The sequence below is a fragment of the Montipora capricornis genome, chromosome 10 (genome assembly GCF_036669925.1).
Source record: "Montipora capricornis isolate CH-2021 chromosome 10, ASM3666992v2, whole genome shotgun sequence".
NCBI lineage: Eukaryota > Metazoa > Cnidaria > Anthozoa > Scleractinia > Acroporidae > Montipora > Montipora capricornis.
The window spans coordinates 46081479-46093978 of NC_090892.1; the positions used below are offsets into that span (position 1 = coordinate 46081479).

General features: G+C 41.3%; 1 protein-coding gene across 1 annotated transcript in view; it reads right to left on the reverse strand.

Moving 5' to 3' along the window:
• The window catches only part of LOC138019905 (eukaryotic translation initiation factor 2-alpha kinase 1-like), a 26063-nt gene that overhangs the window by 2568 nt on the left and 10995 nt on the right, over nucleotides 1-12500 (reverse strand). The window contains exons 10-14 of the mRNA XM_068866861.1: nucleotides 7553-7701; nucleotides 6977-7200; nucleotides 3785-3878; nucleotides 1800-1900; nucleotides 744-915 (exon numbers count right to left, since the gene is read on the reverse strand). Coding sequence (XP_068722962.1) covers nucleotides 744-915; nucleotides 1800-1900; nucleotides 3785-3878; nucleotides 6977-7200; nucleotides 7553-7701 — 740 coding nt within the window. The remainder of the gene's footprint in view (nucleotides 1-743; nucleotides 916-1799; nucleotides 1901-3784; nucleotides 3879-6976; nucleotides 7201-7552; nucleotides 7702-12500) is intronic.

Consider the following 12500-nt stretch of genomic DNA (forward strand, 5'->3'; position numbering starts at 1 on the left):
CAAATTTTTTCCGGAAAATTGAAATGATTATACACTGTCACTACCTACCTTGTCAATACAACTCATTGTTATATGACTAGCTCCGTGAGCGGGCAAGATAACCAAATCGCGCGCTGTGATTGGCTACCCGAGCGGGCAAGATTGAGCTATCTTGTCCGCTCGGGATTTCTCGCTTGGTCTCGCAAGATCAAAGAGCTTTTTTCGGTATTTTAAGTCCTATAATAAATCCTTTATTGACCAAGCTTGTTCGGGCAAAATGGCTGGATATTGGCCTCCTTCTTTTTTTGCGTGTTTATGGACCTCGACTCGACTTCGTCTCGGTCCATAAACACGCAAAAAAAGAAGTTGGCTAATATCCAGCCATCTTGACCTCACGCTTGGTCAATAACCCATACATACTGGCCGTGTAAATTCGCTTTGGTTTTATTTCTTTTAATTACCAACCAAGAAAAGTAACTTGCACGTGCATACTTTGTGACCAGAAAACCTCACAAATCTCTTTACTAAGGGGGATATAGTCTTTAAGCTTCGGTAACGAACGCCAGCAAAGCTTAATAAAATGGTTGTCGCTTACGACGTAATGCAATATCAAACTTAAAGAGATGTATTTTTTGCTGACCGTGATGTAAAAACCACGAGTGTTCATTAAAGGGGTCCAATGTACGGCCTTCCAAATTACTAGTTCGGACGCTGTTCCACTGAACTACAAGAAACTCGAGGGAAACTATAACTTCTAGCCATACCTGACGGAAAGATAGGTGTAAGAGGCTCAATTAAACTGGCCAGCGGACTGCTGCCCCCGGGGCTCACCACGACTTCTTTCCGAGCCAAACCAAAGTCACCGATTTTGACCTGAAATTTTGTCGGCCTGTCGTCAGCCTTTTGTGAGAGCCCTTGAAGAAAGATGTTTCTCGGCTGAAAAACAGAGAATGATGAAATAGTCAAGCCAGCGACACTGTGAACAAAAAAAAAATGATTAGAGCAGAGCAAATCTACCCCTTTTCGGTGCGGATACTATCCAGATTGAGTCGTCTCTCGTTGACATGGCTACAAGTCACAGAAGATGCCACGGGAAGCCAGCTCCTAGCCTTGTGCCAAAGAGCGTCTCTGGTGCTTATAGGGGAATCGCTGTTCACACTTTTTACGTCATTAGTACAAGGCTATAGCTTTCTAATCAGTCAGCCGAGAATAAAGTACTAAATATTGAAAGTGCATTGCATAATCAGCGTTTCTGAAAATTTGAACCCGACATACCATATAATCTTTGAGCAATGATGCTTTGAAATTCAAAATTTTACAAAGAATGATTGGGATCATTAGAATTATTTGCCACTCAAGAATTTATCAGATTTTGACGGGAAATAACTGGCTCGTTATCAAAGCTAAAAGGCTTAAAAATTGAGATTCAACTAAGTTTCACAAGTTTTTTTACCTTTTGAAGTCAATTTGAAAATACCATGACGCCTTTTGTAAGCAAACTCGTATGGTAATGTAAAAAACTGTAAACAATGACGTCAGCACATTCCCTTATTCCTGGACCGGGCCTTCGCATGCGTTTTCCGCGCTTAGCGCTGGCTGCATATAACGACAGGTCCATTTCATTGTCTGCATGTGTCGAAATTAGCCAAAATACTTTCCTTTGGTTTTGGCTTTAAAGCAATACACTAAATACCGCATTCATAAAACGAAAAAATACCACACTGCATGCTAGCTGCACGTAACTGCTTTTTAAAAGCAGAACTGCCGCAAAATTGATGATATGACACATTCCATCGATAATCTGTCGAGGCTTATCTTACCTTGAGGTCCCTGTGGAGCAACTCTTGAGAGTGAATATACCGCACACCTTCAACGAGCTGCCGGAATATCTCCATAACGGCTGCTTTGTCCACTTGTTTGCCTAAACAAGAAACATGTCAAGGTCATTGCCACACTCTGCGCTGAACCTGGGATAAAGCTACCAAGATCGGCAGGTGGCCCCTCAAAATACACAGTCAACGTTACTGACAAAAGGTCGGTTAAAGATGGTCAACTGATCGGATTAAACAACGCATTAGTCGACAAGCTGGGCCCATTGACTCCTAGCGGTTCTCCATTGACGAGTAAAATCGTCTGGCGTTAAACAGAGTAAAATACTCTGGCGCTAGACAGTAAAATACTAAGTATGGCTGGTTAAGGCCGGTTTAGGGGTGAATGGGTAAGGACATTTAGACAGCCAAGGTACCAGATTAAACTAAGAGCAATTGTGATATTTCCGTTAACCCAGTAAAAAATGAACGTTTTAAATGTAAACAAACAAACAAAGTGTTAAAAAACAGAACTGGAAGGTTTAAAATACCGTAGTTGTAGTCAGGCATGATAAAAAGAATTAAAACACTTGTTGTCACTGACTAAAAAACTTATGTAAAAAGGACATTTCGGTCAAAATACTATGGCCTTCTTCAGCATAAAATGGCTTACGAATACAAAATGAGTGCTTTAAAAGAGCAAAGAACATCGTTTCTACTGACGCAGACAAATTATCTGTAGTACAACACGTGGTCGACGCTCTAAAGATCAACGGTTACACCGACCAATTTATCAAAAGCTGTAAAAGTACCACCGTTTCTTCAAACCGGTTTCAAACCAACAGAGGTTTTGTCACGTTGCCATACCTTCAAGGAATTTCAGAAAAAATCGCACGAACTTTAAATCATTTCAATATCAATGTTGCCCACAAACCCGTAATGACCGTCGGCTCCATTTTAAGAAAACCTAAAGACAAATTTAGTAAAGAGCTATCAACAGGAGTCATCTATAAAATTAATTGTAAAAACTGTGACAAAGTTTATGTCGGTCAAACATCAAGGGCCTTAAGATCTAGAACAAGAGAACACAAAAGAGCGATTTTTACAGGAGATAGGAATTCTTTATTAACCCAACATTGCGCACAGAATAATCACGATTTTGACCTTGACGACGTCAAGGTCATTGACCGTTGTTCCCAATGGTCAAAAAGATTATTTTTAGAAGCATGGCACTCAATTCGCGAACCTAATTCCATTTATGAAGACGTTTACATTCCGGACATTTACAAGGCCCTTGGCAATCCCAACTGACGTTTCTACGGCTTTTTAAGCACTCATTTTGTATTCGTAAGCCATTTTATGCTGAAGAAGGTCATAGTATTTTGACCGAAACGTCCTTTTTACATAAGTTTTTTAGTCAGTGACAACAAGTTTTTTAATTCTTTTTAGAACTGGAAGGTATCTTTAATTTTGTAAACCGATCGAATGCAAAGTCCATGTCTGATGAATTTTCTTCTGCAGCAAAAGGGAGATTACCGCCTCGCCCAATCTTCCTTCTTCCGACTGTTCACAACAAAGACTGCGTGAAATTCAAAATAGCGTCAAAAAATAAACTTCCTACGTCCTGCATGTAAGTCAAGAAAAACCACTAAATGTACAAAAAAAGGAAAGGTACGGAAGAAATTGGAAAGACGAGAAGTGGAGGTACTCATCACTTCCTATTAAGAGGGGTGTTGTTTTTGGGCGGTCTATAATAGTAATCACATTGACCGAGAAAAAAAAGAATTCGCAACACTGTTCCAAGCTTCTTACAAAGGTATTCTGATATCGCTTGCCGAAAAGTGAACCAACATACTGTATATAGAGACTTGTAAGGCAGCGTTTCATTCGGATAGCGATTTCATAAATGGAACTATACCTGCAGTATAGTATACAGGATATGGAGCTCAGTACCGTCTTGAACTCCAACTGGGAGAGTTCCTTCGCCTTGAACTCACCTGATCGCAAAATTTCATCGTTTCGTTTGACAAGCCAGTCTCGAAGAGTTGTGGTACAAAGTTGCATCTGAATATACAGCACCATTCCCAGACACTACAAAGAAGCATTACATCTCAGTCAAAATTTCATAACTATTTTCAGTCTTCAGTTTCCTTTAGTTAGAAGTAAACGTACAACAAAGGGCACTATTTGGACACGAGTGACTTAGAAAACAAGTTTAAAACCTCGTTTTTGAAAGAGTTCAGTGTAAATGTCTACATTTCTAGAAGAAAGAAGAATGTAAACTATTCATCATTAAAGTAACGTTGGATCATTAAAATGAGTTTTTACCACAATTGCTTGTAATCTCGCAATCTGATTGGCTAATTTTCCGTTGTCGATAAGAGTCTAGATAACGCTTTAGGCGACATGCTCGCGTCAATTTGTCACGAAATGTAATAGCCAATCAGGAAAGCCCATTTTGGGAAATAAACCAATCATATTGCGAGAAAGTTAAAGACAACGCTTGCTCTTTCTTCGTGTCATGATTTTGGTCACGCTCTGAAATAAAAACTTTCTTTGGCGTCGTAAGTCCACAACATTTTGACCACTGTGATGACGAATATCGTTGTCGATAAGAGTACAGACAACGCTGAACCACTTTCGATTTGTTAAATGTACAAAATAAAGGTGGCAGAAATAGGGGAGGGCCTTTGAAGAAGAAGAAGAAGAAGAAGAAGAAGAAGAAGAAGAAGAAGAAGAAGAAGAAGAAGAAGAAGAAGAAGAAGGAGAAAAAGAAGGAGAAGGAGAAGGAGAAGGAGAAGGAGAAGGAGAAGAAGAAGAAGAAGAAGAAGAAGAAGAAGAAGAAGAAGAAGAAGAAGAAGAAGAAGAAGAAGAAGCAGCTTTGTCAGAACACGGATCCCTCAATAAGGGCAGTGCAACAGTTCGAAGAGGGCGGTAGAGAGGGGACAGACGTCGCTGACGAAGGAAGCGCACAAATTCGCGGATGAACTGGAGACGAGCCTGTCGTTGGAGTACCCTGAACCATCGTGTCGGTCTATCAACGATCCTAAGACGGAGATCATTGGGCCAAAAGTGAAAGAACATCTCAAGAAGGCAGATATGGAGAAGATCGATGAGGAGAGGTGACACGGACGGCTCCTGCACGCTAGATGGTAGGACAGCGCGTTAGGTCAGAGCGGATGCTTTGCTTGGCTGCGAAATTGGACGTGCCCTCCTACTCATACCATCGCTGGGGTAATGGAGCTCTACGAGCAGCTGACACCCACTAAGGTGTACACAGTCTACAAGACAGGAGCAACACAGGGCGACGTCACTTCACTCTTGCGCATGTGTTATCGGGGTGCTATGCTTCGGCCCATTCTACATACCTGGAGAGAGACAACGCAGTACGGAAAGTCCTCTTCTTCGAGATGCGGACAGAACTGGGGCTAATTGACTCAGTGCCTCCTTGGTATTCGCCTGCAGTGCCCAAACCAATCTACGAGTAACCTGAGGCACTAGCGTTTTGGGATGTCCTAGTTTATGCCGAGAACACTATCGTCAAGGTAAAAAGAGTGGACGATCAATTTGTGGACCACACGACTAAGAACGTGCGGGCTGTGGGGATATCCTGTCCATGGATAAGCATCGGGAAAAGAAGTCCGAGGAGAGGACGGCCTCTGCGATTCGAGCTGAAGAAGCAGTACCCTGGCTATGACGTTGAACAATATGACATCATCATTGACGTGCTAGGGGTATGGTCAACGACAATGAGGAAGCTTTTTGGCAGCAGGGGCTATGACGTATTGAGAAGGATGCAGAAGGCTACCTTCTCGAGTTCTCTCAACACAGTGAGAACTCTTAAAGCTACCGTTACTTGACTTTCCCTGTGGGAATAGCATAGGAGCTCAATATAGCTTTAGTATCGGAGAACTTTAAATTTTTTATTAGATTTATATCTCTTATCGTATATTATTTAATTCATTAGGTTTTTCTTTCATAGTTCCTTCAGTCTGCATAAGTAACACTGTGCGCCCCATGTTGTTCCATTTTAGCATCCATACGTTTATCAACTGCATAACAATAACAACTTTATTTAAGGACGTTCGCGCCAATTGTTTCTGCGCATCCTTACTGCGCACGCAAATGCACACGCCACGTCATACACGAGCGCGCGCGCTAAGTAATAAAATGAGAAATGATAGGGCAAAAGGCAATTGCTATAGCTTTGCCTGGATTTAACGGTCTTGGACGTTCGGTGACCCCTATTTTTCTTTCCAGAAACGGATTTTATTTAAAATTATCTCCACGTTGTCCAAAAATGAACAAAAAATCAATGTGGGAAGTTAAAAAAATTTCAAGATTTCTGCTCACGGGACATCAAATTCTGCCATCTTGCGGCTGCAAGCCGCGTGAAACTGTGGTCGCTAAATGCGAACTTGATCTTTAAGGAACCTCAACAGTTGACTAAATTCACTTAATAAGTCCACTTAAACAATATTTGGCAGAGAAGATTTCACTTTAAAGATTTAATTGCAATATATTTGGGTTTACAGACACTGGCCTTATTCGCTAACGAAGCCCGATTTTGTCACATTTTGGGTGTTTTTCCGGCCATGTTCTCTCCAAAACGAAGTCGGTGACCCCCCATTTTTTTTACATTTCTGACATAACTAACTCATCATCTTACAGTGGTAAAAGTTTCAGAAAAAAATCAATGTTGAAAAATTTTCGCGCAAACGTCCTTAAGTTTCAAGGTCATTTAGCCGAGCAAGAGTACTCTGCTACTTGGGGAGACTACAAATTAACTGAAATCTGAACAAATCAAATCAAATGTTGGTTTTTGAGGAGAGGGGAAACATGAGTAGCCGGAGAAAAACCTCACGGAGGAACCAACCAACTTAACCCACATATGGTGGCGTCGAATCCGGGAATCGATCCCGGGCAACATTGGTGGAAATCTAGTGCTTTAACCACTGCGCCTTCCCTGCTCCGGGAAAACAAACCATGGTTTGCTTCCTGAAAAGAGCCAGATTGGTTCTTAAAGTTTACTGTACTGAAGTCACATCAGCTATCTGTACCCTGAGAGCAGTTGGTTTCTCCTACGCTTCCCGTATGAGAAACCAACTGCTCCCAGGGTAGCTATCTGTGAAAGGGCTTCGATAATTTGAAGAGTTTGGCTCTACCAGCGTTATTATTCGAAACATTACCTTGTTGCGAGCAACGTTTCTCTTAATGTTCCCTGATATCACACTGCTCTGTTCACTATGTTCGCTTAGGTCATCATCCGACCGGACGCCATCTTTACCTGACATGGAACCCAAGCTATTGCTAGAGGCTGATCGGCGCATGCTCCGCTGTGACGTCATATATGGAGCCCTGCTGCTACGACTACTGCTGATACTCTTAAGACTCTTGCCCAGGCGACTGTCGACTAAAATACAGAATAACTCTTGACAAAGCAGCTCTTTTGGGGCAGAACGTATCAATCACACATCGGCTCTCGGAATTAGTTACAAAATAAAAGAGCTGCGTCCAATGTCGATCCAATAAAGTTTGAGGTTACAAAGAGTATAAATATAAGCAGTTAGTAATTGAGAAGCATGGCCTCAGTGAAATCGATAGAGATGTTTATACTGCAAAAACCGACGCCGCTAGCCTGGCTAACAGAGTTTGGACAAATTGCTGAGTTCTACTATGGGAACTCTGTTGGGTGCTTGTGAAAGAGACTGAATAAAAAATTTACAAAATTTTCATTGTCTGTACAGTGACACCTCTGCCGATACCTTGAGCACCACGAGACTGGTTCCCAGGCCCATACAAGTCACCACTTGATCTGCGAGCTGTGAATAAGATGCCACCGTTCGAGGGTTCCTGGGACGAGGCTTCAAATACTATGCTGCTCTGGCTGTCTGAAGTACTCACTTCCATTATTCTAAAAGAAAAAGAAAGACCGGGTGGGAAGGGGATTATCAGGGCACAGTAAAAAAGGTTTGTAAATTAAAAAAAAAACTCAAAAGGTAAAGTTATACAGCTGAACCCTCAATATCTCCGTTAACTCAGCCATATTGTCCAACCTGAATGCGCTGCCTTTAAAGTGGTACCACGAACCCATGACCCGGGGCCTGCAACTCCCACACTGGGCCTATATGTCACGGCATTTTTACAGACCGATCTATTTCTAGACTTCCTTTTCCGAAAAAAACAAAAAAAAAAAACAAAGGCAGTTCCGGTTCGGTGACCCTATGACGCCTGGTTACTTTCTTGTAATTGGTCATCGGGCTCCTGTGGGAGCCTCATTCGAGGGAGATTCAATCTAAAAACAAATCGGTCGATGAAAACGCCGTGACACGACCACAAAGGTCATGGGTTCCTGGTGGTACTATGATAAAAAAAATGTCTCCCTTTTTTTCTTCAGATTTTGAAAGTGTGTTTGCTTAACACTTGCCTGGCTGAATTTTGAACTTTGATTTTTATCCACACAGGTTGTTTACTTTGATTTGGATTTCACGGTCCGCCATTACTCACGTTCTAAACTGACCGACTGGACCTCAGTTGCTTGGATCTAGGGAAAAGTGACGTCATTCACTCAATAGCTTAAAGTGCACCTAACCCCAAAATATTTTTTTCGCTAAAATGAATCTTTGCAACTGTTCGAAACGCATTGCGGCCATTTTTTCATTTTTCTAACAAATCCTGGCATTTTATAGGCTTCGAAAGTTGCGAAAATCCAAGCATCTTTTGTTCACGACCGAGTCAGAAGGGGAGTGGGTCTATTCCTGATTTGACGTCACAAACTGATTTACATTGCATTAACTCTTTGTAAATATGCATGCAAAGTAGATTGTGACGTCAAACCAGGAATAGACCCACTCCCCTTCTGACTCGGTCGTGAACAAAAGATGTTTGGATTTTCGCAACTTTCGAAGCCTATAAAATGCCAGGATTTGTTAGAAAAATGAAAAAATGGCCGCAATGCGTTTCGAACAGTTGCAAAGATTCATTTTAGCAAAAAAAATATTTTGGGGTTAGGTGCACTTTAAACTTTCAGCGTGTAAACGTAGTTCGTTATGTACGCAAAGCACGAGTTTAAAAATCTGAAAGCCCGAAACTCCCGTGCTGCATATTAATTCAGTCGCGTTCAAACGCATGGCATTCTTAAACTAGTGAGTCGTTGACGTCACTTTCTCCTCGATCCAGCTCTATCAAGATTTTAAAGTTAGTAATGGCGGACCATTAAATAGGAAAATTCCAGTTAAAATAAACCAGTGTCTTTTTGAAATTAAGGCTTAAAACTTGGGTCACTTAGTGTTTACTTAACATAGTTCTGAAATCCAAACAAAAAGAAAGATTTGATTTCTTGATCATAGTAACACTTTAATAATCTCAGCTGGACGTTAAGAGCACTAAAAGCACACTACAGCATTTACTTAACCATCAAACTAGAGCGCATCAGACAAGGTAGACTGTTGTCGTTTCTTCGGAAAAGAAATCAACAGCATCGAATGAAACCAGGCTTTACAGCGAGCAAAAAAGAAACTACAAAGCTACAACATCCTCCCGGGCATACCTCCGGGCATTTGACAACACGGCTGTCCCGGGGGGGGGGGGGGGGGGGGGGGGGGGGGGGGGGGTGGGGTGGAATTCGATAAACAGAGTCTTCCAGGGGGGAAAATTCACAAATTCCCGAGTTTGTATGTATACTTTGCACGATAGTTGATCTGCATCGACGGAACACTAATATCACTGATGACAATATTAGGGACAACACTATTGAGGAAGAAACAAAGATTATTTCAGTAGAAACAGAGATATAAAATGGTTTAAATTCAGGTATCCTATAAAATAATAGTTTATTCTCAATTAAAAAACTACACGAATTTTCAAGTATCCATTTATACCCACTGATAGTTAATTGATAAAAGATTGCGAAGTTAGTAAATTAGGTTTAATGATTCGTGATCAAAATTCGTCTACTATGTTTAATATTGGATTTCTTTTATACGTTATAAAGCAGTTACAGAATAATAGAATAAAACCTGTGCTGTCTATTGCAACCTGTCTGCAGAGTCGCCTTCAAGAGCATTAGAAAGCTACCACATAGTAGATTAATATGGAAACTTCTTTTAAATTTCCCAGGGATGAGGGCATTTGATCACCTATAAACATGGACCTATGATGGGCATTTGAACGGCTTTTTGGCTCAGGGAGGGGGGATGTTGAAGCTTCCATTTGACCTATACATTATGTGCACACGACGCAAGCATGAACTTAGTTTTTATTTGTGAAGCAGACACACTTGTCGTAAATATTCGTCTTCTGTCCGAACGAAAAGTATTTGATTTGCACTACACGCATGAAGTTATTTCGCTATTGCTTATACGCACTATTTTTGCAATGTATTTATCACACGAAGTTTGCGTGAGTTGAAAGGTGTCAACTAATTAGAAATTCAGAATTATATAAATCAATGAAGGGCGTTAACGACAACCAACAGAAGAAATCAAACCATAAGATCGTGTAAGTATGTACTCAAGAAACTAGTTCACATTCTCCCTCGTACAAGTTCACTGCGTGTGCACCGAACTGGCGCCGTGTCGCAGCGATTTGTTGCCTGGTGTGTCTCGGCGTTTAAGGGTGTACGTGGTGCCAATAGGCCCGCAGCGCGTGCATAAATCACGAAAATAACCAGGTCTTTTGAAAGCGTGCTTGAGTTTCAACAAAAGGAGCCCCAAAATCGGCAAGAATTTGTGACGCTGATGAATAATAAAGCAGCTGCTATTCCCAAAACGATGGAATTACCAGGTGATAAATAACCCCGACTAGGAGAGTAAATTTTTGACTTTGCAGAAACAATGGTCAACCTCAAGAGTTCGGCGATTGTGATCTTTGCATATTTCTTGTCAAACTTTATAACAATTAAAAGAAAAAAAAACCAAACTAACAAAAACAAAAACCCGGTGTCTTGCCATCATTTTGACCAGGATGCATCCTTTGTTCCGCGAGTAAACACGCACGGTAACTTGATCACCGTGCCCGCTGAATTCGATGTCACTTTCGATTTTGCGATTTACTTGTGCAGCCAAAAGTACAATAGAAAAATTGAACGTAGCAAAACTCTCCCAAAATGTTTTTCGCTGATGTTAACTTTTTATACTCGCAGTTCAAAATTCATGTTGTTTTCATGTTGCAAATTTTGTTGCTGAAGGCAAAATATTTTAATATCGATCGATACTTCCATAAAACTTCCTGCTGATCTTCGTAAAAACTGTATATCAATATTCATTTACTTTTGCATCAATATTTGTATTATTAGTTCGCATTTTTGAGCGTTAAAATATAATTTTCGGTCCTATGTTTCTGGCACAAAGTGGAACATTTTGAGGTCTTCCATCCAGATACAAACCCCGCCGGAGAGGGTTTAACTTCAGTGAACTTTTGTCTTAGAAAGCTGTCAGACGCTCAGAGTGCACGCTTAACCTTGTGGTGAAAAAGAAGTTGTAAGGGAACTTGAAAATGATCAACATGTCAGCCTCGAAGCCAATGTTTCTCGATTCCCTTTTATTTTCTTCAATCTTTCTGGGTTTAGTATTTTACTAGTAACCACATGTCTTCTCAGGGGCTATTTACCTAAGACATCTACCATGGCACTATAATAATTTACGATACCAAAACAATATCGTGTACTATTAGGGCTTCCTTTAACACAAAGACAACTTGAATCTCCTGGAAGACAAAACACAGCTCAGTTGACAATATGGAATAAAGCGCTGTGTTACTGCACTACCACACGTACGCAATGCGTGCCTATTTTTTCTATTGTATTGCATCCGAAAACATTAGTCTAAAGTAACCCTTTTTTCTTTTCAGTCGACTTGCACAACGACATATCGATCAAGCCACCAGTGCGAGTACAAAAATCAGAAAATCTACAGATCGTCAGTGGCGTGATCTTACCTTAAAGTAGTGTCTCGAACGTAGGTGCGAACCAGTATAAATGATAAAGAAATTACTGAGTTTCCGAGTATGCGGTGCATACGGAATCCGCACCTGCAGTGCGCGCGGCAGTCAAAACTGTGCTATCCTGTCAGTCCTTTGCCCTTTCACTACAAACGGTGCATTTCTGTGCGTAAAAGACGTTGTTGATCTACCTTGTCGAAAGGACGCCATCAAAGTCTTTTGACGTCTTCTTACTCTTTATTCGAAAATACTAGGCTGAATTCATCTTAAATTAGTTAGCAAAAGCACAAGAGCCGACGTTCGAATCGCCGCTTGCTGGCAACCCAGTTTTGGCACCAAAATGTGTTGACAAAAAAGTTGGCACAAAATCTTTTAAATGGTTTTCTGGCTCTTTAATTGCGAACAATTGACGTGACGTCGGATAGCACAGTTTTTCCCGCTCGCTGAATTCTGATTGGTTCAGTATAATTTTCAGCAGCTCTCGCCGTATGCAAGGGTATTGTGTTCCTGGGTATGTTGCTTAAGCCCGCCGCATACGGCGAGGAAAGAGCTGGGCAAACTGCCTCGCGAGGCGGTTTGCTCAGCCGTTTCCGCACGTGTGCGGGGAAATTTTGGTGAGAAATTCGCCTCGCGAGGCCGTGAGGATAAAATCAAACATGTTTGATATTTTTGGCCTCGCGAGGCAAATTCCTCACTGTGTGCGGCCATCGTGAGAATCGAGCTGAGCTCGGTCAATCAAGAATCCAATAAAATACATGGCATTCTCACGTGTCA